The following is a 25,266-nucleotide window of genomic DNA, read 5'->3' on the forward strand; positions in this document are numbered from 1 at the left end:
GGTGGAGACCCACCACGTACAAGAAGCACAAGGCAGGAAAAAGGAGGAGGAGGAGCCCAAGGGCTGAGGGAGGGGAGGAGACAGCAAGGGCTAACAAAATTGGGAGAATTCAATGTTCATGCCCCCAGGATGCAGACTCCCCAAGCGGAATATGAGGTGCTGTTCCTCCATGGCCAGAGCGAGCAACACCGGAAATTGGAGGAACAGCACCTCATATTCCGCTTGGGGAGTCTGCATCCTGGGGGCATGAACATTGAATTCTCCCAATTTTGTTAGCCCTTGCTGTCTCCTCCCCTCCCTCAGCCCTTGGGCTCCTCGTCCTCCTTTTTCCTTTCTACTCACCGACGCCCCCCCCCCCCCCCCCCCCCCCCCCCCATCAGTCTGAAGGAGGGTTTCGGCCCGAAACGTTGCCTATTTCCTTCGCTCCATAGATGGTGCTGCACCCGCTGTGTTTCTCCAGCATTTTTGTGTACCTTCTATAGATTCAGGATCTGTTCCTGTGGATTGGAGGATTGCTAATATTATCCCACATTTTAAGAAAGGTGGGAGAGAAAAAGCAGAATATTACTTCGGAGTCACGTGAGTGACTACGTGAAGATCCCGCCAGCCAGCATAATAATAATAATAATAATAATATATCTTTTATTGTCATTGCACGTCAGTGCAACGAGATTTAGTGTGCAGCTCCACTGATGTCCAGGAAAGGTAAATAAATACAATACATAAATAAACAAGCTGAATTGATTGACGTGACCATCTGAGGGAGACTGTTCAAAGGGGGTGGGTGGGGGGGCACTCATTAGGGCCGGTTCAGAGCCGCTATAGCTCTTGGGATAAAAATGTTCCTGAGTCTGGAGGTTCGGGCGTAGAAGGCCTTGTAACGTCTGCCGGAGGGAAGTAGTTGAAACAGACCGTGGCAGGGGTGTGATGAGTCCTTATGGATGCTGAGGGCCTTCCTGAGGCACCGCGTGTGGTAGATGCCCTCCAAGGCTGGTAGCTCTGTCCCGATGCATGCCATATCGTCTATCGCATTGCGTAACGACTGGCTGGAGGCGCGCTGCTCCACCAGCGGTAAGTTTCAAACCTGAAGGTAAGTTTTCAACTTATTTCCAGGTCTGTTTTTCCTTGCAGGAAGCTCTTTACAGAGTTCCTGCTGGGGTCATTCCGGGGTCAAAATCCCAGCTCCGCGGGGAAACCCGGCTCGGGGAGACCCGACTACGGATATCGCGGGGAATCCCATCTACAGGGACCGCGGGGGTAATCCAGCTGCTGAAACCGCGGGAAAACTCGGCTCGGGGAAACCCAGCTACGGGGACCGTGGGAAGACACGGCTATGGACCGCGGAAGTGCGGGTAGGCGGCGGCGACTTCAGACTCCAGCTGCCAGCAGAGGGGTTACAGCCAAACGGAGTCTGAGAGGCCTAGACTGGGAGGAGTCAGGCCAGGAGGGTTCCCCTCCGACATGGGTACGCCCTTGGACTTTTTTACCCAGATGGAGCATGGATAGCATCCGCAGGGCATTCATCGTGACTGAGGTGATGCTCCATCCTGATACGGCCCATGGAGGAGCCATATCAGCACAGGTCTACTCGAGGGCCTGCGACAGCACCTCTTTCAGGGCTGCTTACAAATCTCCCTCTCTGTGAAGGTGAGTACGAGGGGTCAGTTGGTAACTGACTCCAAACTCGGAAATATGTGTGGGGAACATACTGGAGTACATGCGTGAGGTTCCAGAAATTTCTGTCATGGCATCAAGGGTTGCGATATCCTCGCAAACGAAGGAACTCCTGATGGAAGAGTTGGCTTCCAGTCATTGACAGAAAACCTGGAGGAACCAGAGTTCCCCTCGCGAAGCAGCAGCTACCTCACGTCACATCATTAAATTATTCCTGAAAGTACCGGCAGTGAACAACGCTATCTGGGGTGATATTGGAGGTGGCATGAAAACCCAGGAAAGGAAACTCCAACAAATTTTAAAGATTACTAACCTGGTGTTGATGTGCAAAGCACACTTCGAAATGATGTCCAGCCGCAGAATCTTCTCTTCACCGAAAACCTGTCCAAACAGGTAAGAACCGGGATGAGGAAACAAAAGCTGTCGGACTATTCAAGGTACGATGAGCAAAGCTTCGTTATGTCAGCGACAACACACCCCACGCCTCCATCGGCAGGAAGCGGTTCACTGAAGCTGGGCACAGGTCTTGCAGGCCAAGGCCCAAACCGGTCCTCAGGGAAAATATGGGATCCACGTACACCAGCAGTCCTACTCTCCAAATCAAGGACGGAAATAGAACCCGCATCAGGGGCCTTGGACTTACCATAAGACCACCGGTAACCAAGGAGGTAGGTGGGTCTGGTTCTTTCCGAAACATGGGGTATGTGGACCCTTTACAAGTTGGTAATATTTACACTTGTTTTTGTACAAATGACAATGATAACATGAGATTCAGATCTGTTTAAGAATAACATGAGATTAGTTTATACTGCACAGTATACAAGCGAGACAGGTGCGGAAATTGGCCAGAGTTCTCGGAAATATGTCCGGAGTTGCCTTTCAAGGCAGGCTTGTGGCAGACGTGGCCTGTTCATTGTCAACAGGTTTAACTCGCATGTGCAGTATAGACATTTCTGAATAGGAAACTTTGTGACTGTCTAACTGTGAATTAGTTTCCATTCACAGGGATCACCGGAGATATTGAAATTTAGCTGGATGGGGCAATGATTACAGTTAAAAGCGTTGCAAAATGGGCTAACTTCAGCTCCCAGATTATTTACCAAATTACTAAAACCAGTGCTTCGGCTGCTCAGAGCTAAAAAACAATTGTTATGGCCTATCTGGATGATATTCTAAACGCTGTATTTTGCTAAATTAGCTTTATCAGCCACAAAACTATATTTGCGAAATTGGGTTTCTCATCCATCCAGTTAAATTTAAGTTGATACCAACTGAAATTATTGATGATTGGGATTTACCTTTAACTCTATTAATTTGTCTGTGACTCTGCCCTGAGGCAAGAGATTGGAATTAATTGAAGCTTGTAACAACCTTATTGTTAACAAGCAGCCTTCTATTCATAAAGTGTAATTAGCAATATATTTGCTTTTCAGCTGTGCTATTTGGGCCTTTATATTATCAGAACTTACAGCGTGCAAAGGAGTAAGCTCTCAAGTACCATGTAGGTCATTGCTAACAGACCTATGCTATTACCAGCTGAAACTATTAAAGTCACTTTGGTGGACGAACAGTATTCAGCATTGCTCCACTAACTTTTTGTCAGTAAATCTTCAGTTATAATTACAAACTGATGCTATTGCTCAAAGATGGAAAATTACTAATACCATCTCTAGTTATGGAGGCGGATGGGATTTGCATGATTCAATTCAATTCAATTCAATTCAACTTTAATGTCATTGCACAAATACTAAGTATGGGTACAACGAAATGTAGTTTTGCTTCAGTCCGTAGTAGTAGTGCATATAGAAATTTAAAAAAAAGAAGATACAGAATAATCAAAAATACAGAATAATTAAACAATGGGGACGGAGGGACCGGAAAAATCTATCGGCGGGACTCCGAGTTCAGCGATGTGATGGTATAATTGTAGAAGCTGTTCCTCATCCTACTAGTACGAGACCTGAGGCTCCTGTACCGCCTCCCTGATGGGAGGAGGGCAAACAGTCCATGGTTGGGGTGGGAGGGGTCTTTAATGATCTTCCCAGCCCATCTCAGACACCGTTTTCGGTGGAGGGCATCCATGGCAGGGAGCGGGGCACCGATGATGTGCTGCGCGGTTTTCACCACCCGTTGTAGTGCCTTCCTGTCCGCAACAGTGCAGCTGCTGTACCATACTGTGAAGCAGGTGGTCAGGATGCTCTCGATGGTACAGCGCTAGAAGTTGGTCAGGATCTGGGGGGACAGGTGGGCTTTCTTGAGCCTCCTCAGGAAGTAAAGGCGCTGCTGTGCCTTTTTGATCAGCTTGGAGGTGTTGAGGGACCAGGACAGATCCTCCGAGATATGTACCCCGAGGAATTTGTAGCTGGAGACGCGCTCCACCTCAGTCCCGTTTATATGGATGGGGGTATGACTGCCTCCTCTGACCTTCCTGAAGTCGACAATAATTTCCTTCGTCTTCTTGGAGTTGAGGACGAGGTTATTGTTGGCACACCAGGTTGTCAGGTGCTGGACCTCCTCTCTGTAGGCTGACTCATCGTTGTCACTGATCAGTCCTACCACCGTGGTGTCGTCAGCAAACTTAATGATGGCGTTGGATCCGTACTTAGGGATGCAGTCGTGGGTGAAGAGGGAGTAGATGAGAGGGCTGAGCACACAGCCCTGTGGCACGCCGTGTTCAGTGTTATAGTGGAGGAGGTGAAGCTGTTGACCCTGACAGACTGTGGTCTGTTGGTGAGGAAATCCAGTGTCCAGTTGCAGAGGGAGGTGGAGATGCCAAGTCCGCTGAGTTTGGTGATCAGGCTGGCGGGGATGACAATGTTAAAGGCAGAGCTGAAATCAATGAACAGCAACCTGATGTAGGAGTTGTTGTTGTCCAGGTGGGTCAGGGCAGAGTGTAGGGCCGCCGATATGGCGTCCTCTGTAGACCTGTTGGCCCGGTAGGCAAACTGATGGGGGTCCAGTGTGGGGGGGAGGCTGGCTTTGAGGTTACCAATTCTTCAGTTATATGGTATCAACTACCTATAGACACTAGGACACAATGAGTTACCAATTCTTCAGTTATATGGTATCAACTACCTATAGACACTAGGTGCATTCTGTGGGTTAAAGGGTTTGTGCAAATATGCATAATCTGCATGCTCAAGTCCAAGTTGATACACTTTGGTGGTGGAAATGTTAAATCACATGGGTGCAATCAAGTCAAAGTATCCAGTGATAGTTTACCTAACGTCATTTGGCGCTGGTGTATCATCACGTAAAAAATTCAGCAAGTTCCCGTTTCATGGAATTTTCGTAGTACCTGATTGGCCTATACAGGCATGGTTCCCGCTGATGTTGGGAATGATAATAGAACCTTATGTGGTTATTTCTAGACACAAAAATTTGCTGGTTTAGCCGTGACTCGGGAAACCATCCTCTGCATGATTAAATCAATTCATTGACTTGCAGACTCTGAGAAGACCTTTCCTGCGGCTCGGGTTGTCAAACCAAACCATGGACGAGCTCACTGCAGATTGCAGGGATAGCACCAAATAAGCAGTACATTTCCTCATAAGGAGATGGGAAGTATTTTGTTTAAATGCTAATATTACATATAAATCGGCACGGATGACTGACGTTTTGAAATTCAGTTTTATATGGGTCTTTGACAATCATTAAGTTATAGTGCCATTAATTGTGCCAAACGTGCCTTCTCATCCTATTGGCTGCTGGGAGCAGAATCCACTCTGTCGGGTCTTACCCTCTGATATCTAGATTATGAAGGGTATCTTCAACTCGAAACCTCCCAGGCCCAGGTACGCAGAGATATGGGATGTTAACATTGTGTTACGCAGCTTCGCCAGTGGGCTCCAGCTACATCCCTGTCCTTGGTCAAACTCACTTACAAAGTGGTTATGCTCATGGCACTGAGTTCAGCACAACGGGTCCAGTCATTGCATAAGCTGTGACTGGACAAGATGATTACATCTGCAGGCAAAATAAAGTGCCCTCCACTCCCAACCCTCTATCATAAAGGTCAGCTGGTATTCTAGTTCTCTAATCTTACTATATTCAGTTCTGCAACTGTTATCTGTGATTTCACACCGCTGCTTTGAAGATTACACGCATGAGGGCTGGCGGGCTCTTCACGTAATCCCTCAACGTAACTCCTCATAAAATAGAGATCAAACTGCAAACTGGTAAATTCTCGTTTAATCTTACTATTATAGCCTGACATCGGTGGTGGGGAAGATGCTGGAGTCAATTATAAAAGATGAAATAGCGGCACATTTGGATAGGAGTAACGGGACCCAGCCCAAGTCAGCATGGATTTATGAAGGGGAAATCATGCTTGACTAATCTTCTGGAATTTTTTGAGGATGTAACTAGGAAAATGGACAAGGGAGAGCCAGTGGATGTAGTGTACCTGGACTTTCAGAAAGCATTTGATAAGGTCCCACATAGGAGATTAGTGGGCAAAATTAGAGCACATGGTATTGGGGGTAGAGTGCTGACGGATAGAAAATAGGTTGGCAGACAGGAAACAAAGAGTAGGGATGAGAATGCAAGGTGACTTGGACAGGTTGGTTGAGTGGGCAGATGCCTGGCTGATGCAGTTTAATGTGGATAAATGTGAGGTTATCCACTTTGGTAGCAAATCAGGAAGGCAAATTACTATCTAAATGGTGTCAAGTTGGGAAAAGGGGAAGCACAACGGGATCTGAGGGCCCTTGTTCATCAGTCAATTCAGGTACAGCAGGCAGTGAAGAAAGCGAACGCGAAATTTAGCCTTTATAACAAGAGGAGTTGAGTATAGGAGCAAATAGGTCCTTCTGCAGTTGTATAGGGCCCTAGTGAGACCACACCCGGAGAATTGTGTGCAGTTTTGGTCCCTTAATTTGAGGAAGGACATTCTTGCTATTGAGGGAGTGCAGCGTAGGTTCACGAGGTTAATTCCCGGGATGGCGGGACTGTCATATGCTGAGAGTTTAGAAGGATGAAAGGATATCTTATTGAAACATATAAGATTTTTAAGGGTTTGGACACGCTAGAGGCAGAAAACATGTTGCCTATGTTGGGGGAGTCCAGAACAAAGGGCTAGTTTAAGAATAAGGAGTAAGCCAAATGGCCTCCTGCATCAATTTTTTAAAATCTATGTCGCGTTATCCATAAGTTATCCTATAAGTAATCCAGAGTTATCCATGTTACCTCTGCCGTGTCGTGGGCAAACTGGATCCCAAACCAAGCTGTCTCTGTCTACAATACATCTGTAGAAGTTTGTAAAAGTTGTGGCAGACATGGCGAGCTTTGCTCGGTGTGATGTGGAAGTGGAGATGTAAGCGAAGCTTCATTGCGGTTGGTCCGATTGTTCAGTCCCCCGGGTCCCGCACTCTGCTGGCTCATGAACCGGGCACTTTTGGGTCGCCTTGGCGCGGCCTCTCACAGAGGCGAGGCCGGGTGAGTGTCGGACCCCCTTGCTGCCCGGGCGGGCTCGGCTGCAGCTGTTGTGTGTTTGTCTCCGGCCGGCCACAGTTGTCGGGACACGAATATCTCACCGCCTCTCTGCTCCGCACTTGTGCCGTCAATCATCGCTTTCCAGAGGGCCCGACACTGTCGCAGCTGCCAGACGCGCCGTGTCCGTGTCCCGCTCCGCTCCCAGCTCAGTCCCCGCTCTCCCCTCCCAAGTCATGGGCGCCCTAACCTTGCCCCTGCTCGCCGCGCTGGGAGCGCTTCTACAGGTACTGGGGAGTTGGGGGGGGGGGGGGGGGGGGGGGGGGGGGGGGGAGAATGGGTGTCCCTGTCTGTGTCCCTGTGTGTGTCCGGCCGGGGACCGTGTGTATCTGTGTGTGTCCCTGTGTGTGACCGGCCGGGGACCGTGTGTATCTGTGTGTGTCCCTGTGTGTGTCCCTGTGTGTGACCGGCCGGGGACCGTGTGTATCTGTGTGTGTCCCTGTGTGTGTCCGGGGACCGTGTGTATCTGTGTGTGTCCCTGTGTGTGACCGGCCGGGGACCGTGTGTATCTGTGTGTGTCCCTGTGTGTGTCCCTGTGTGTGACCGGCCGGGGACCGTGTGTATCTGTGTGTGTCCCTGTGTGTGTCCGGGGACCGTGTGTATCTGTGTGTGTCCCTGTGTGTGACCGGCCGGGGACCGTGTGTATCTGTATCCTGATGTACTCGCTCCCCGCTCTGTACCCGGGACAGGCACGAAAGTTGCCGGCGGTGCGCGGAACTCGCGGATCCCGCTCCCCGTTTGTCCCCATCCCTCGGTGTGGCGACCCCTGGCCCTCTGGCCGGAGTGATCGGGACTCCCGGAGAGTGCGGGATGCGGTGGGGGGCGATTCACCGCTCGGAGGTCGCGGCCGGCGGCGGGCAACGGACGGTCTGACCCAGAGTCCGGTTCCAGTCCCGCCCAGGCGACCCCGAGTCACATCAGCAGGGGAACTGGAGCAGGACGATCAGCCCTTCGCTCCGACTGTCCCGGTGACCCCGGCTGACCCCTGAGGTGCAGCGAGGCGGGCGGGAGACTGCGGACACCGGGTCTGGGACAACACAACGTACTGGAGGAACTCAGCGGCTCGGGCAGCGACTCTGGGGAGATGGATATACCATGGATATACCATGTTTCGGGTCGGGATGTTTCATCAGATTCATCAGTCCCATGCCCAGCCCTAGTCCCCGCTGCCTCTGTATTCCCTCGTTGACGGCGTCCCGCTGAGACAATGCCATCCCTCCTCCCTTCTTTAGTCAGGGGGTGGTGAATCTGTGGAATGTATTGCCGCAGACGGCTGTGGAGGCCGTCAATGGATATTTTTAAGGAGGAGATTGACAGATTCTTGATAAATCCAGGTGTCAGGGATTACGGGGAGAAGGCAGGAGAATGGGGTTTGGAGGGAGAGATAGATCAGCCGAGATTGAATGGCGGATTAGACTTGATTGCCCGAGTGGCCCAATTCTGCTCCTACCACTTATGAACCATTCGGCCCGACTTGTCAGTGCTAGCACTGTGTATCTGCACCCTGTAAATGCAGCGACCGACCTGGGAGTGAAGGCGAGAGGCAGACACACTCGGGGCAGTGTGCTGTGGGAATGATGGTGGGGTTGAGTTACCAGTCCCAGGGGTGGCCGGGTGAGGATGGGTCCTTCTTTCACAGACCCCGGAGAGGGTCGGGTCGGGTCGGGTGTGGACCTGGGAGTTATTGGGTAGATGTGTCTCTATCCCGGGGCAGACGGCAGCGGGTGCCGGAGGGGCTGTTGCCGCGTTCAGACACGGTTGGGGTTGGTGATATAGGGGCCGAGACAGAGAGTCCCGATCCACAGCTAGGAACGGGCGGACAGAGCGCGGGACCCCCACTATCTGACAGCGTCACTCTGTGTCACGTTATCTCCTCCTTGAGGCGATCGTTTCACTTAGTTACGGGCCATTCGGACCTGAAACACTCGCCCACCCCACCGCATTAATGACCCCTGTATCTCCTCGCCACTGCCGGCTGGCTAGCTGTTCTAATCTCCTCGCCACCTCTTTCTTCAAGGAGATTCCTCGACCTGAGAACATGGACATCTCGGGCCCATTCTCCCAGCCTCTCCCCGGAGCCAGTCACCACTGGGATACAACCTGCCAGCTGTGCCCCACCTTGCCCACATGTTTACACTGACTACTCCACCCAGTCCAGCTCCACCCTCCACCCTCCCCCATCCTTTCCCATCAGATTCCACCATGTCCAACTCACTGCCTTCACCTAACGCCTCTAACCTCTTGCCACTATCTCCCCATCTAACCCCTCACCTCCACCTACTGCCCCTTCCACTCCCCGCGCCCCTCCCCCCTTTATACTGATTATCCCTTTGCCCGTTCAGTCTGAGGAAGGGACGAGCGTAAGCATCTTCTGTCCATTCCCTCCAGATGCTGCCCGACCCACTGAGTTCCTGGAACCCAGGAATATTGTACATGGTTTCGTCTCCCTCCCTATCCGCGGGAGGGGTGTAGATGGTGAGACCAGTAGTCCAGGTCTGGTCTGGTCTCACCAGGGCTCCATATAAGAAGATGTCTCTTGTAATAGAGGCCAGTGCACATCAACCGACCTAATTACGAGTTGCAGCAGCGGATTGGGCAGTGATTCGGGTACAGGATAAAAACACGCTTCATGTTTGATCCTGTTTCACACTTCCATCGGCTGCAGAGACATCCTCGCAGGTGCAATTTATCCCCTGGAGGCCCGCACCGTCTGGTCGCCGCCTTTCTCCCAGCGGAGATGTCCATCAGTCATAGAGTGATACAACAGGGAAACAGTCCCTTCGGCCCAACTTGCCCACACCGGCCAACATGTCCCAGCTACGCCAGGCCCACTTGCCTGCGTTTGCCCAATGCCTCAACGTTGCCCCGGAGGGTGGTGGGGCCATATGATGGGCAGATGTTTCTCATCGGGCAGCTGTTTCAGGAAGCAACTGGGTCAAGGGCGGGGGAGGGGGGGAGTCTCGGCCAGTAACAGCCCACCATCTCTTTCTCAGCGTGAAACTCAGAAACTGCAACCTCTGGGAAGTGGCCTCAATTGTACATCTAAAAATACTTAACTCATCAGAAATCTGATTGATGCTAATTTTGAAACATGTATTAGTTCCCGGTGTCCATGTGAAGGCGGCGAGTGGCCACTCAGTCCTGGGCACCAGGTGTGTCTCTGGGTCTTCAGCGGACTAGCCCCCCCCCCCCCCCCCTTTCTTGGGTGGGGTTGGGGATACTGGGGATGTTACATTGCATGACGGTGGATAAATCGCCAGAGTCTGACCACGTGGAACTCAATTGTGGAAGCAAGAGCGGCAAACGTGAAGGCGGATATAATTCATCATCTTTAGCTACACATGAAGTTGCAGAAGTTCAGTGGTTAATGCTATATTGTTATTGAATAATGACAGGGCGGAGAAGTCGGAGAACCGCAGGTCTGCTGTCATTGGTGGGTCAGTTGGTGGAGAGGGTTCTGAGGGACAAGGACTACAAGCATTTGGCAATAATCTTTGACGCGGCGCTTTGTCGATGCCTTCTGGAGGTCTCCTGATTTACCCGCGATCCACAGCAGGTGGAAATCCAATAAACTGCTCAAACAGGACTCTCACAGAGCCTCTTGTCTTTGGCCATGGCGCTGATTGTGGGCTGTTATTCAGGCACAGGTTGTTTCAGTAAACAAACACAGGTGGCGTGAAGGCACCGTGACACAGACTCGCCTAATCTGATTTTAATTTGCTGAGTGAGCGCCGCAGCGGCTTTCTACAGGAGGAACAGATTGAAGCGGTTTCACACAGAGTGGCATGGGTTCACATCTTGAAGTGCTTGCCAGACTTTGTCGCGCCTACACCTTTCTTTCAGATTTTTTACCTACTACAATCAGTCTGAAGAAGGGTCTAGACCCAAAACATCGTCTACACATGTTCTCCAGTGATGCTGCCCGACCAGCTGAGTTACTCCAGCACTTTGTGTCTCAATCTTTGTAAACCAGCACCTGCAGTTCCTTGTGTCTTCACCTCTCGAGGGACCCGATCCAACTGCGTGTCTGTGTGGAGAATAACGAGGATTGAAGCATCCTGAGTCTAGTTTATTTTAGTTATTGCCACGTGTACCGAGACAGCGAAAAAAGGCAGTTCTGCACGCTATCCAGTCAAATCATCCAACCCACGAGGACAATAAATCCTCTTCTGCAACAGAGTCGACATTGCGGCTCAGCTTCATGGACAGGACAGGTTGAGGGATACAAATGGGACTTAGCTTAGGTAGGCCACGGTCGGCATGGAGGAACTGGGCCGGTGGGTCTGTTTCCCTGTCGTACCACTCAATGGCCATTGACTTCAACTCTCGTTCGACCTCACTCCCGTTCACTGGCACACTCACCCCCTCACACTCACCCCCTCACACTCACCCCCTCACGCTCACACTCACCCCCTCACACTCACCCCCTCACACTCACCCCCTCACACTCACGCTCACCCCCTCACTCTCACCCCCTCACACTCACCCCCTCACTCTCACCCTCACACTCCACCCTCAACGCCTCACGACTCTCCCCCCTCACATCGCCCCCCTGCACACTCCCCCCCTCACAACTCAAAATACTCCAAACCCCTCCCACTCTCCCCCTACACTCACCCCCTCACACTCACCCCCTCACACTCAACCCCTCACACTCGCCCCCTCACACTCACCCCCTCACACTCGCCCCCTCACACTCACCCCCTCACACTCACCCACTCACACTCACCCCCTCACACTCACCCCCTCACACTCAACCCCTCACACTCGCCCCCTCACACTCACCCCCTCACGCTCACCCCCTCACGCTCACCCCCTCACGCTCACACTCACCCCCTCACGCTCACACTCACCCCCTCACACTCACCCCCTCACACTCACCCCCTCACACTCACCCCCTCACACTCACCCCCTCACACTCACCCCCTCACACTCAACCCCTCACACTCGCCCCCTCACACTCACCCCCTCACGCTCACCCCCTCACGCTCACCCCCTCACACATCTCTTTCTCTTTGTTGTTCCCTGGCTCACTCACTCACTCACTCACTCACTCACTCACTCACTCACTCACTCACTCACTCACTCCCCCACATCCAGTTCCTGGAATAATTTCCGTGCGAGACTACTGCCATCCCCCATCAGAAACCAAGGCGGCGGCGGGAGAGCTTACAGCCTGTTATTTAAAGACATTGTCCTGGTCGGTAAAGTCCCGCAGACTGTTGATCGGTGACGAGTGGAGACCGTTTGCCACTTCAGACGGAATCACGAAAGATTGCTTGGAATTTCAGGGCAAGTGTCGGAATATTGGAGCAGCTGCCGTCGCCGCCCCGCTCACACTAATCCGCAGAGAATTGAGGAATTCCAGTCTCGGGGCCGCCACATGATCTTCATTCCACTCCCCAGCTCACGTTGTCTCCCGCAAAGTCTCTGCAGCTCCCTACATAACCCCCCCCCCCCCCCCCCCCCCCCCCCCCCCCCGCCTCCACCCCCCCCCCCCCCCCCCCCCGCCTCCATCGCCCCCTCCAAAACAACACGCCCCTCCTCTCTCCGGTGGGAGGGTCGGGACAGTATGAGGGAGGTGGAGAGGGGGGAGGGGGGGGGGGGGGGTGAGGATGGGGAGTGTGACTGGGTGAACCCACGTTAACCTCAGTTGTTGATGGGGTGTGTGGTGGAGTGGGTTCGGGAGGGGGATGGAAGAGGGGAGGGGAGACTGGTGGGGAGGGGTAAAATGAGGGGGGAAAGGAAGTTGGATGGGGGTGGATGAGGGGAGGGGAGGGGAGGCTATTGGGGAGGGGTGGAGGAGGACAGTATGATGGGGGGGGGGGTGAGGCTGCCGGCCCTGCATTGTCGCTGCCGTGTGCTTCCTCTGTAGGTGGCTGCCCCTCCCCCGGTGCCGACTACGGTCTCCACCCTGTACCCGTGGGGACGCCGGGCTCGGGGCTCGGGGCCTGCGAGGGTGAGACGGGCCTGGGTCATCCCCCCCATCGCCGTGTCGGAGAACAGCAGGAAGATTCCGTACCAGCTGGTCCAGGTAGGCGGGGGGGGGGGGGGGGGGGGGGAGTGCACCACCACCACCGTGTCTCACAGAGCCCCCTGACGTCCTGACGCGGTCCCCCGATCATGAGGGGCCGACCGGGCGGTGTGAGTTACCCCGTGGTGGGGGTGGGGTTGGGTTGGGTTGGGGGTGGGGGCTGTTGGAGATTGTGAGGGGCAGCACTTGGCCGGCGGGCACTGACTGGGAGTCGGCGACAGGAACATCACGCCTCATAAATCGGACTGGGGTTTCTAAGAAGGCAACTCAGCAAATTGGTGAAGCAGGCAGGCAGGGTGGTAGACAGGGTGTGTGTGACCTTCAGTCAGGCTGTGGACAATGTACAGCATCGCAGGCTGCTTCTGGGGGGCAGCCACATGGGATTGTGTTGTGTTAGCGCATCGGCTTAGAGACGGAAGGCAGAGCCCAGTGCTGGAGGGAGTGCAGAATACGTGACATTACGGGTCGGGTGATGTTACAGGTGTTTAGTGAAACGATCGCCGAGCTTGCACTTGTCTCGCCGATATATATATATATATATCAGTCTACACCTGGAACAGCGTATATAGTAGATGGGGTTGTAGGAGGTGCAAGTGAACCTCTGCCTCACCTGAAAAAACTGCCGGGGTCCTCGGACAGAATCGAGGGAGGAGGTCATTGAGAGGTACAGTGTGGAAACAGGCCCTTCGGCCCAACTTGTCCACACCGGCTAACATGTCCCAGCTACACTAGTCCCACCTGCCTGCGCTTGGTCCATATCCCTCCAAACCTGTCCTATCCATGTATCTGTCTAACTGTTTCTTAAACGTTGGGATAGTTCCAGTCTCCACTACCTCCTCTGGCAGTTTGTTCCATACACCCACTGCTGCAGTTGTATAAGACGTTGGTGAGGCCGTATTTAGAGTATTGTGTTCAGTTCTGGGCACCATGTTATAGGAAAGGTGTTGTCAAGCTGGAAGGGGCACAGAAAAGATTTACGATGATGTTGCCAGGACTAGAGGGTGTGAGCTATAGGGAGAGGTTGAGTAGGCTGGAACTCTATTCATTGGAATGCAGGAGGATGAGGAGTGATCTTATGTAGGTGTATAAAATTATGAGAGGAATAGATCGGGTAGATGCACAGGGTCTTTTGCCCAGAGTAGGGGAATCGAGGACCAGAGGACATAAGTTTAAGGTGAAGGGGAAAAGATTTAATAGGAATCTGAGGGGCAACGTTTTTCACACAAAGGGCGGTGGGTGTATGGAACAAACTACCAGAGAAGGTAGTTGAGGCAGGTATTATCCCAATATTTAGACATGTACATGGATAGGACAGGTTTGGAGGGATATGGGCCAAACGCGGGCAGGTGGGACTAGTGTAGATGCGACATGTTGGCGGCTGTGGCTGTTGCCAAGCTGTATCACTCTATGACTATGTGCAGTTCCGTTCTACACTGGGGTGAGTTTATCCGGCCGGAAGTCTGTGAACAGCGGTGATCACCACAAATGTCCTTTAAACTAGACACGGAGAGTTTAGGCAGGGACGGGAGGCGAGTGGATGCGCAGACAAACCTTGAGGTGCAAGTCCAATCTTCACTGAAAGTGGCGACACATGGGGATGGGGGAGTGAAGGTTGTATTTGCTCTGCTTGCCTTCATTGGCCGAGACAAGAGCACAAGAGTAGGGACATGGTAGGTGGCGAGCTGCGTGTGGGTCTGGGCTCCACACTAGAGTCGGGTAGCAATGGGGAGGGTGCAGGAGAGACGGCTGTGGTTACATTGAGAGTATGGATGGTCTGGGTTTATTCTCACGGGGATGCCGAAGGCTGAGAGGTGGCCTCATCGTTTAATGAGTTATGGAGCATAGATGACAACAGAATATTTTATCGCAAGATACAAATGCCTAAAAATAGAGGGCAATAAGTTGAGGTGGGAAAGATTTAATCGGAACCTGAAGGGCAACCTTTTCCACACTCAGGGTGGTGGGTGTATGGAACGAGCTGCCGGGCGGGTCGTGGAGGCAGGGACTATAACAACATTTAAATGACACTTGGATAAATACATGGATAGGAAAGGTTTAGATGGATATGGGCCAAACATGGGCAGGTGGGACTAGTGTAGCAGGGCATCACGGCCCGCATGGACGAGGTTGGCCGAAGTGCTTGTGTTTGCTGTAACACTCCGTGACTCGGCGACGGAGCAGCGGCGAGGCTGAAATCCTCGGACGGGGTCTCAGCTCTTGGCATCACATTCCGGGAGTCCCGCCCGTGTGAGTCTTGTGTGGACCGAGGACAGATGTCACTGTTGGTCCCGGGAGCGGGGGAGACAGACGGTAATAAACGCCAGTCATTTGCCGACAGATTAAATCGGACAAGCAGTCGAAGGCGGTGATCTACAGCATCAAAGGGCCGGGGGTGGACGAGGAGCCGAGGGGAATCTTCACCATTGACCCCGACACGGGGCTGGTCTTCCTCACCTCCGTGCTGGACCGGGAGGAGACGAGTAGCTACAAGGTGAGAGAAGAGACCGGCCGAGGGCGAGAACACTGACACACACCACACTGCCCGCGGCCCCAGTAACGGGGAGGGGGGGGGGGGGATAACACCGGGGGTGGGGGACACACACCACACTCCCCGCGGCCCCAGTGACACCTCACTTTCCCCGCAGATTAAGGCGTACGCGGTGGGCGAGACTGGCGCGCCGGTGGAGGAACCCACCGACCTGGAGATCATTGTCATCGATCAGAACGACAACCGGCCCGCCTTCCAGCAGCCGCTCTTCACGGGCCGCGTGGCCGAGGGAGCGCCTCCAGGTGGGCAGCGAGCGGCCGGTAAAGGACCGGGATCAATCCCAGACCAGGATAGAACCGCGCAGAATACGATGCAAACACTGACTCTGACCAAGGGTCTCGACAGGCCCTGGGCAAAAGACTACCCGATCTATTCCTCTCATGACTTTGTGCACCTCTCCCCTCTCCCCTCTCCCCTCATCCTCCTGCGCTCTGGAAGTCTCAACCTGCTTAACCTCCCCCTGTAGTTCAGGCCCTCGAGTCCTGCCAACATCCTCGTAAATCTTCTCTGCACTCTTTCCAGCATAACCACATCTTTCTTATAACACGGTCATAGGGTGATACAGTGTGGAAACAGGCCCTTCGGCCCAACTTGCCCACACCGGCCAACATGTCCCACCCGCTCTGTTTATCTCTATACCCAGACACAGTTTGAGCTTTAGTATCTCTGACCCACGAGAGCAAAGAGAAGGAATGGCCAGGGTGCGAGTTTCCTGGAGTCATAGTGATACAGTATGGAAACAGGCCTTTCGGTAATCCCACCTGCCCGCGTTTGGCCCATGTTCCTCCAAACTTGTCCTATCCATGTACCTGTCTAGCTGTTTCTTAAACAATGGGATAGTCCCTGCCTCATCTACCCCCTCTGGCAGCTTGTTCCATACACCCACCACCCTTTGCGTGAAAACGTTACCCCTCAGATTCCTATTAAATCTTTTTCCCTTCACCTTAAACCTATGAACCCTGTCCTTAATTCATCTCCTCTGGACAAGAGACTCTGGGCATCTACCCGATCTATTCCTCTCATGATTTTATACATATCTATATGATAAGGATTTTCCGCCTCAACACGTTTTTCCATGGGTCCATGGTCCTCGCCCCCCAGTGATGACCCCTTCTCCTGTCTCCAACGCACCCCCTCCTCTTGGACCCCCCCTCATGGCCATCTACCTGCTTTAGACCTTTTAATTTTAAACTGCCGGCGGGACATCAACCTCCTCAACCTCTCCACTCCCCTGCCTCACTGTAGCCTCTTCCCCCCTGAACGTACAGCCCTCCACTCACTCCGCAACAACCCAGACAATAGATGGTGATCAAACCTGCCGACAAGGGAGGTGCCGTGGTAATCGGGTGAGCTGATCTCTACAAGGCTGAGGCCAGGCGCCAACTCTCAAACACCTCCTCCTACTTATCCTTGGACCATGACCCCACAGACGGGCACCAGGCCACTATCTCTAGCACCATCACTGGCTTCATCACTTCCGGCTCCCTGCCCTCCCAAGCCTTCAACCCCATCGTTCCCCAGCCCCGCACGGCCCGATTTTACCTTCTCCACAAAATCCACAAACCTGACTGTCCTGGCTTGTTTCTGCTTGTTCGTGCCCCACCGAACTTATTTCTACATACCTCGACTCCATCCTATCCCCCCTGGTTAAATCCCTCCCTACCTATGTCCAAGACACCTCACACGCTCTTCGTCTCCTCCATGACTTCCGTTTTCCAGTCCCCCCATTCCCTCATCTTCACCATGGATGTCCAGTCATTCTACACCTCCATCCCCCACCAGGTAGGTCTTAAAGCCCTCCGTTTCTTCCTCGACCACATAACCAACCAATCCCCATCTACCGATACTCTCCTCTGCCTAGCGGAGCTGGTCCTTACCCTCAACAACTTTTCCTTTGACTCCTCCCATTTCCACCAAATCCAAGGCGTAGCTATGGGCACGCGCATGGGCCCCTGCTACGCCTGCCTCTTTGTGGGGTACGTCGAACAATCCTTGTTCGAGACGTACCGTGGCCCTATCCCTGAACTCTACCTCCGCTACATTGACGAGTGCATTGACGCTACCTCCTTCACCCATACAGAACTCACTGACTTCATCCATTTCACCACTAACTTCCATCCGGCACTCACATTCACCTGGACCATTTCCGACATCTCCCTACCGATTCTAGACCTCACTATCTCCGTCGCAGGTAACAGACTACTGACCGACATCTACTACAAACCCACTGACTCCCATGGCTATCTGGACTACACTTCTACCCACCCTGCTTCCTGTAAGGACTCTAACCCCTACTCCCAATTCCTCCGTCTACACCGCATCTGCACCCAGGACGAGGTGTTCCAAACCAGAGTATCGGAGATGTCCTCATTCTTTAGGGAACGGGGGTTCCCCTCTTCGACGAGGCTCTCACCAGGGTCTCCTCTATATCCCGTAGCATCGCTCTCACTCCCCGTCCCCCCACTCGAAACAAGGACAGAGTCCCCCTTGTCCTCACCTTCCACCCCATCAGCCGTCACATACAACAGATTAACCTCCGACATTTTCGCCACCTCCAACGGGATCCCACCACCGGCCACATCTTCTCATCTCCTCCCATTTCGGCTTTCCGCAGAGACTGCTCCCTCCATAACTCCTTGGTCAATTCGTCCCTTCCCACCCAAACCACCCCCTCTCCTGGCACTTTCCCTTGCAACTGCAGGAAATGCTACACTTGTCACTTTACCTATCCCCCTTGACTCTATCCAAGGACCAAAGCAGTCTTTCCAGGTGAGGCAGAGGTTCACCTGCACCTCCTCCAACCTCATCTATTGCATCCACTGCTCTAGGTGTCAACTGCTCTTCATTGGTGGGACCAAGCGTAGGCTTGGCGATTGCTTCGCCCAACACCTCTGCTCGGTTCGCACTAACCAACCTGACCGGTCCTGTTGCTCAGAAGGGTAAGGAAAAGAAGAGGAGGGCAATTGTAATAGGGGACTCTATAGTCAGGGGGTCGGATAGGCGATTCTGTGGACGCAGACAGGAGACCCGGATGGTAGTTTGCCTCCCTGGTGCCAGGGTCAGGGATGTGTCTGAACGTGTCCAAGAAATCCTGAAATGGGAGGGAGAGGAGCCTGAAGTTGTGGTACATATAGGTACCAACGACATAGGTAAAAAAAGAGAAGAGATCCTGAAAGAAGAATTTAGGGAGTTAGGTAGAGAGTTAAGGAGAAGGACTGCAAAGGTAACAATCTCAGGATTACTGCCTGTGCCACGCGACGGTGAGAGTAGGAATGGAGCGAGGTGGAGGATAAATGAGTGGATGAGGGACTGGTGCAGTGGGTATGGATTCAAGTTTCTGGATCATTCGGACCTCTTTTGGGGAAGGTGCGACCTGTACAGAAAGGACGGGTTGCAAGTGAACTCGAGGGGGACCAATATCCTGGCGGGGAGATTTGCAAAGGCTACTGGGGAGACTTTAAACTAGTATGGTTGGGGGGAGGGAATCAAATTGGGAAAGCTAGCAGTCAGTGTGTGAGGCAGGAGGCAGAGAATGGTAGCACTCTGACCCAAAATGTAGGGGAGAGAGAAGAAAAAGACAATAAACAGAGAATAAGAGAGGGTGGGTTTCTTAAATGTGTATATTTTAATGCTAGGAGCATTGTAAGAAAGGTGGATGAACTTAGAGCCTGGATTGACACCTGGATGTATGATGTTGTGGCGATCAGTGAAACATGGTTGCAGGAGGGCTGTGATTGGAAACTAAATATTCCAGGATTTCGTTGCTTCAGGTGTGATAGAATTGGAGGGGCAAGAGGTGGAGGTGTTGCATTGCTTATCAGGGAAGATATTACAGCAGTGCTTTGGCAGGATAGATTAGAGGGCTCGTCTAGGGAGGCTATTTGGGTGGAACTGAGAAATGGGAAAGGGGTAGCAACACTTATAGGGGTGTATTATAGACCGCCAAATGGGGAGCGAGAATTGGAAGAGCAAATATGTAAGGAGATTGCAGATATTAGTAGTAAGCACAAGGTAGTGATTGTGGGAGATTTCAGTTTTCCACAGATAGACTGGGAAACACATTCTGTAAATGGGCTGGATGGGTTGGAGTTTGTAAAATGTGTGCAGGATAGTTTTTTGCAGCAATACATAGAAGTGCCTACTAGAGAAGGGGTGTTGCTGGACCTCCTGTTAGGAAATGAGACGAGTCAGGTGGCAGAGGTATGCGTTGGGGAACAGTTCGGGACCAGTGATCACAATACCATTAGTTTCAATATAATTATGGAAAGGGTCAGAACTGGACCTAGGGTTGAGATTTTTGATTGGAGAAAGGCTAACTTTGAGGAGATGCGAAAGGATTTAAAAGGAGTAAATTGGGACAGTTTGTTTTATGGGAAAGATGTGGAAGAGAAATAGAGGACATTTAAAGGCGAAATTTTAAGAGTACAGAATCTTTATATCCCTGTTCGGTTGAAAGGAAATAGTAAAAATAGGAAAGAGCCATGGTTTTCAAGGGAAATTGGACACTTGGTTCGGAAAAAGAGAGAGATCTACAATAATTATAGGCAGCATGGAGTAAATGAGGTGCTTGAGGAGTATAAAGAATGTAAAAAGAATCTTAAGAAAGAAATTAGAAAACCTAAAAGAAGATATGAGGTTGCTTTGGCAAGTAAGGTGAAAGTAAATCCAAAGGGTTTCTACAGTTATATTAATAGCAAAAGGATAACGAGGGATAAAATTGGTCCATTAGAGAGTCAGAGTGGACAGTTATCTGCAGAGCCAAAAGAGATGGGGGAGATATTGAACAATTTCATTTCTTCGGTATTCACCAAGGAGAAGGATATTGAATTATGTGAGGTAAGGGAAACAAGTAGAGTAGCTATGGAAACTATGAGATTCAAAGAAGAGGAAGTACTGACACTTTTGAGAAATATAAAAGTGGATAAGTCTCCAGGTCCGGACAGGATATTCCCTAGGACATTGAGGGAAGTTAGTGTAGAAATAGCAGGGGCTATGACAGAAATATTTCAAATGTCATTAGAAACGGGAATAGTGCCGGAGGATTGGCGTACTGCGCATGTTGTTCCATTGTTTAAAAAGGGGTCTAAGAGTAAACCTAGCAATTATACACCTGTTAGTTTGACGTCAGTGGTGGGAAAATTAATGGAAAGGATACTTAGAGATAATATATATAAGCATCTGGATAAACAGGATTAGGAACAGTCAACATGGATTTGTGCCTGGAAGGTCATGTTTGGCTAATCTTCTTGAATTTTTTGAAGAGGTTACTCGGGAAATTGATGAGGGTAAAGCAGTGGCTTTTGTATATATGGACTTCAGTAAGGCCTTTGACAAGGTTCCTCACGGAAGGTTGGTTAAGAAGGTTCAATGGTTGGGTATGAATGGTGGAGTAGCAAGATGGATTCAACAGTGGCTGAATGGGAGATGCCAGAGAGTAATGGTGGATGGTTGTTTGTCAGGTTGGAGGCCAGTGACTAGTGGGGTGCCACAGGGATCTGTGTTGGGTCCACTGTTGTTTGTCATGTACATCAATGATCTGGATGATGGTGTGGTAAATTGGATTAGTAAGTATGCAGATGATACTAAGATAGGTGGGGTTGTGGATAATGAAGTAGATTTTCAAAGTCTACAGAGAGATTTATGCCAGTTGGAAGAGTGGGCTGAAAGATGGCAGATGGAGTTTAATGCTGATAAGTGTGAGGTGCTACATCTTGGCAGGACAAATCAAAATAGGACGTACATGGTAAATGGTAGGGAATTGAAGAATGCAGGTGAACAGAGGGATCTTGGAATAACTGTGCACAGTTCCCTGAAAGTGGAATCTCATGTAGATAGGGTGGTAAAGAAAGCTTTTGGTGTGCTGGCCTTTATAAATCAGAGCATTGAGTATATAAGTTGGGATGTAATGTTAAAATTGTACAAGGCATTGGTGAGGCCAATTCTGGAGTATGGTGTACAATTTTGGTCGCCTAATTATAGGAAGGATGTCAACAAAATAGAGAGAGTACAGAGGCGATTTACTAGAATGTTGCCTGGGTTTCAGCAACTAAGTTACAGAGAAAGGTTGAACAAGATGGCCTGTTTCCGTGCTGTAAATTGTTATATGGTTATATGGTTATATCTCACGGTGGCTCAGCACTTCCCCTCCCATTCCGAATCCGACCTTTCTGCCCTGGGCCTCCTCCATGACCAGAGTGAGTCCCACCACAAATTGGAGGAGCAGCACCTCATATTTTGCTTGGGTAGTTTACACGCAAGCGCTATGAACATTGACTTCTCCAATTTCAGGTAGTCCCTGCTTTCTCCCTTCTTCCTCTCCCTTAGCCTACTGTCTCCGCCTCTTCCTTTCTTCTTCCCGCCCACCCCCACACCTCCACAACAGTCTGAAGAAGGTTCTCGACCCGAAACATCGCCTATTCCTTCGCTCCATGGATGCTGCCTCACCCGCTGAGTTTCTCCAGCATTTTTGTCTACCTTCGATTTTTCCAGCATCTACAATTCTTTCTTAAACTATCTATAAGATCACCTCTCATCCTCCTGCTTTCCATGGAATAGAGTCCCAGCCTACTCAACCTCTCCCTATAGCCCAGACCTTCTAGTCCTGGCAACATCCTCGTAAATCTTCCCCGTACCCTTTCCAGTTTGACAACATATTCCCCATAAGACGGTGCCCAGAACTGAACACAGTACTCTATGTAAATGCAACATGACCTGCCAACTTCTATACTCAATACTCTGACTGATGAAGGCCAATGTACCAAACGCGTTTTTGACCACTCTATCTACCTGCGACCTTCAAGGAACCATGCTAAAAGCTAAAAGAAGATATGAGGTTGCTTTGGCAAGTAAGGTGAAAGTAAATCCAAAGGGTTTCTACAGTTATATTAATAGCAAAAGGATAACGAGGGATAAAATTGGTCCATTAGAGAGTCAGAGTGGACAGCTATCTGCAGAGCCAAAAGAGATGGGGGAGATATTGAACAATTTCATTTCTTCGGTATTCACCAAGGAGAAGGATATTGTAGATCCCTCTGCTCTACAACCAGAGCCCTACCATTCACAGTGTAGATCTTACCCATGTTAGACTTCCCAAAATGCAACACCTCACATTTCTCTGTGGTGACCAAAACTGACCCAGCGTCTTGTACAACTGTAACGTGACCTCCCAACTTCTATACTCAACCTCTGACTGATGAAGGCCAATGTGTCCGAAGCTTTGTTGACCACCTGTGATGCGCCAGAGCCAACACCTCCGGTAGCTGCTCTGGGAACTCACGTGACGGCGGAAGGGGGTCTCTCTCCATAACCCCGGGTGGGCCGGCAGTGGACCTGCGTCTGGTGGTTTGCAGGATGGGGTCACTGACCGGCTGGAGGGTACTTCTTGCTGTCACTGCCTGGGCCTGGGTGGGTGGGGGGTAGAGTGCGGGAGGGGTGTGATCCACCTACCGACGCGAGTGTGATCGTTGCAGGGACGCTGGTGATGCGCGTGTCCGCGACCGACGCTGACGATCCACAGACGGATAACGCTGCCCTGGGATATTCAATCGTGGGAGGCGGACGAGGCATCTTCCGCATCGACCCTGTGACCGGGGACATCCGCATCGTCGGAGTGGGTCTGGATCGCGAGGTGAGGAAAACGAATGGAAACCGGGGGGAGGGTGGTGGTGAGGGTGAGGGTGGGGGTGAGGATGAGGGTGAGGGTGGGGGGGGAGGCTGGGGGTGGGGGTGGGAGGGTGGGGGTGAGGATGAGGGTGGGGGAGGCTGGGGGTGAGGGTGGGGGTGGGGAGGAGGATGAGGGTGGGGGGAGGCTGGGGGTGGGGGGTGGAGGATGAGGGTGGGGGGAGGCTGGGGGTGGGGGGGAGGATGGGGGTGGGGGTGAGGGTGGGGGGAGGCTGGGGGTGGGGGGAGGCTGGGGGTGGGGGGAGGCTGGGGGTGGGGGGGAGGATGAGGGTGAGGGTGGGGGAGGCTGGGTGGTGGGGAGGAGGATGAGGGTGGGGGGAGGCTGGGGGTGGGGGGGAGGATGAGGGTGGGGGGAGGCTGGGGGTGGGGGGGAGGATGAGGGTGAGGGTGGGGGGGAGGGTGGGGGTGAGGTGGGGGTGGGGTTGAGGGCGGGGGGGGAGGCTGGAGGTGAGGGTTGGGGGAGGGTGTGGTGGGGGTGAGGGTGGGGGTGGGGGTGAGGGGAAGGCTGGGGGTGTGGGTGGGGGTGATGGTGGGTGTGGGGGGGGGAGGTGGGGTTGGGGGATGTTGGTGTTGAAGGGGAACTGGGGAGAGTAGGTAAGGAACGGGAGAATTTGGAGAGAGGGGAGTTTTGAAATATGACCATGGGTATTATAGAGATGCGATCAGGAAGGCGAGGACTGGCCACAATAACCATTAACAATTACAGCACGGAAACAGGCCATCTCGACCCTTCTAGTCCGTGCCGAACGCGTATTCTCCCCTAGTCCCATATACCTGCGCTCAGACCATAACCCTCCATTCCTTTCCCGTCCATATAACTATCCAATTTATTTTTAAATGATAAAAACGAACCTGCCTCCACCACCTTCACTGGAAGCTCATTCCACACCGCCACTGAGTAAAGAAGTTCCCCCTCATGTTACCCCTAAACTTCTGTCCCTTAATTCTTAAGTCATGTCCCCTTGTTTGAATCTTCCCTACTCTCAGTGGGAAAAGCTTATCCACGTCAACTCTGTCTATCCCTCTCATCATTTTAAAGACCTCTATCAAGTCCCCCCTTAACCTTCTGCGCTCCAAAGAATAAAGCCCTAACTTGTTCAACCTTTCTCTGTAACTTAGTTGCTGAAACCCAGGCAACATTCTAGTAAAACTCCTCTGTACTCTCTCTATTTTGTTGACATCCTTCCTATAAATAGGCGACCAAAATTGTACACCATACTCCAGAATTGGCCTCACCAATGCCTTGTACAATTTTAACATTACATCCCAACTTCTATACAATGACTGGGGTTCGGGGAGGTGGGGTCTTCGACATGAAATTAAATCCAGGACCACTCAGCAGATCGGGCAGCATCCGTGGGAGAGAACCCGTGAGGCGGTTGGGAAGGGTTTGGGGTGAACGTGTAACGGCTGCTTTGTGTTTCAGAACATCTCTGTGTACAACCTGACCCTACAAGTGGCCGACCTGGGGGGTGACGGTCTGTCCACCACGGCCACCGCCTCGATCTTCATCGAGGACGTCAATGACAACCCGCCGGAGTTCACCCAGGCCGAGGTGAAGAGCGAGCATGTGGGCAGCGACGGCCGCGGGCACCACCGGTGGTGTGGGATGTGTCCGGGGCTTGGCCTGGAGCGGGACAGGCTCGCTGCTAACCCGGCAACGCTGCGCTGTCGTGCCACACCTGGCGGCGTTGGCTGACCGCTCACCCAGCTTCTGGCCGAAGGATTGCCCAATCCCGGCGATGACCCCGGGGCTGGTGCCCGTGAGCGGCTCCGCTCCAGGATCGGTCCATAACCGGTCCCTTCCCCGTGTCCCCTTGTCCCAGCTCGGCCCGTCGGC

The 25,266-nt window shown here is 52.1% G+C and overlaps 1 protein-coding gene across 1 annotated transcript; it reads left to right on the forward strand.

Moving 5' to 3' along the window:
- Positions 1-7,116: 7,116 nt before the first annotated feature.
- Positions 7,117-25,251, forward strand: LOC116970513 (cadherin-15-like). Its single transcript, XM_033017155.1, has 6 exons — positions 7,117-7,391; positions 13,040-13,198; positions 15,537-15,689; positions 15,844-15,988; positions 23,216-23,373; positions 24,853-25,251. Exons 1-6 carry the CDS (start codon positions 7,341-7,343, stop codon positions 25,123-25,125), a joined length of 939 nt encoding a protein of 312 aa, XP_032873046.1. The 5' UTR covers positions 7,117-7,340; the 3' UTR covers positions 25,126-25,251.
- Positions 25,252-25,266: the final 15 nt, after the last annotated feature.

The sequence above is a fragment of the Amblyraja radiata genome, unplaced genomic scaffold, assembly GCF_010909765.2.
Source record: "Amblyraja radiata isolate CabotCenter1 unplaced genomic scaffold, sAmbRad1.1.pri scaffold_972_ctg1, whole genome shotgun sequence".
Taxonomy (NCBI): Eukaryota; Metazoa; Chordata; class Chondrichthyes; order Rajiformes; family Rajidae; genus Amblyraja; species Amblyraja radiata.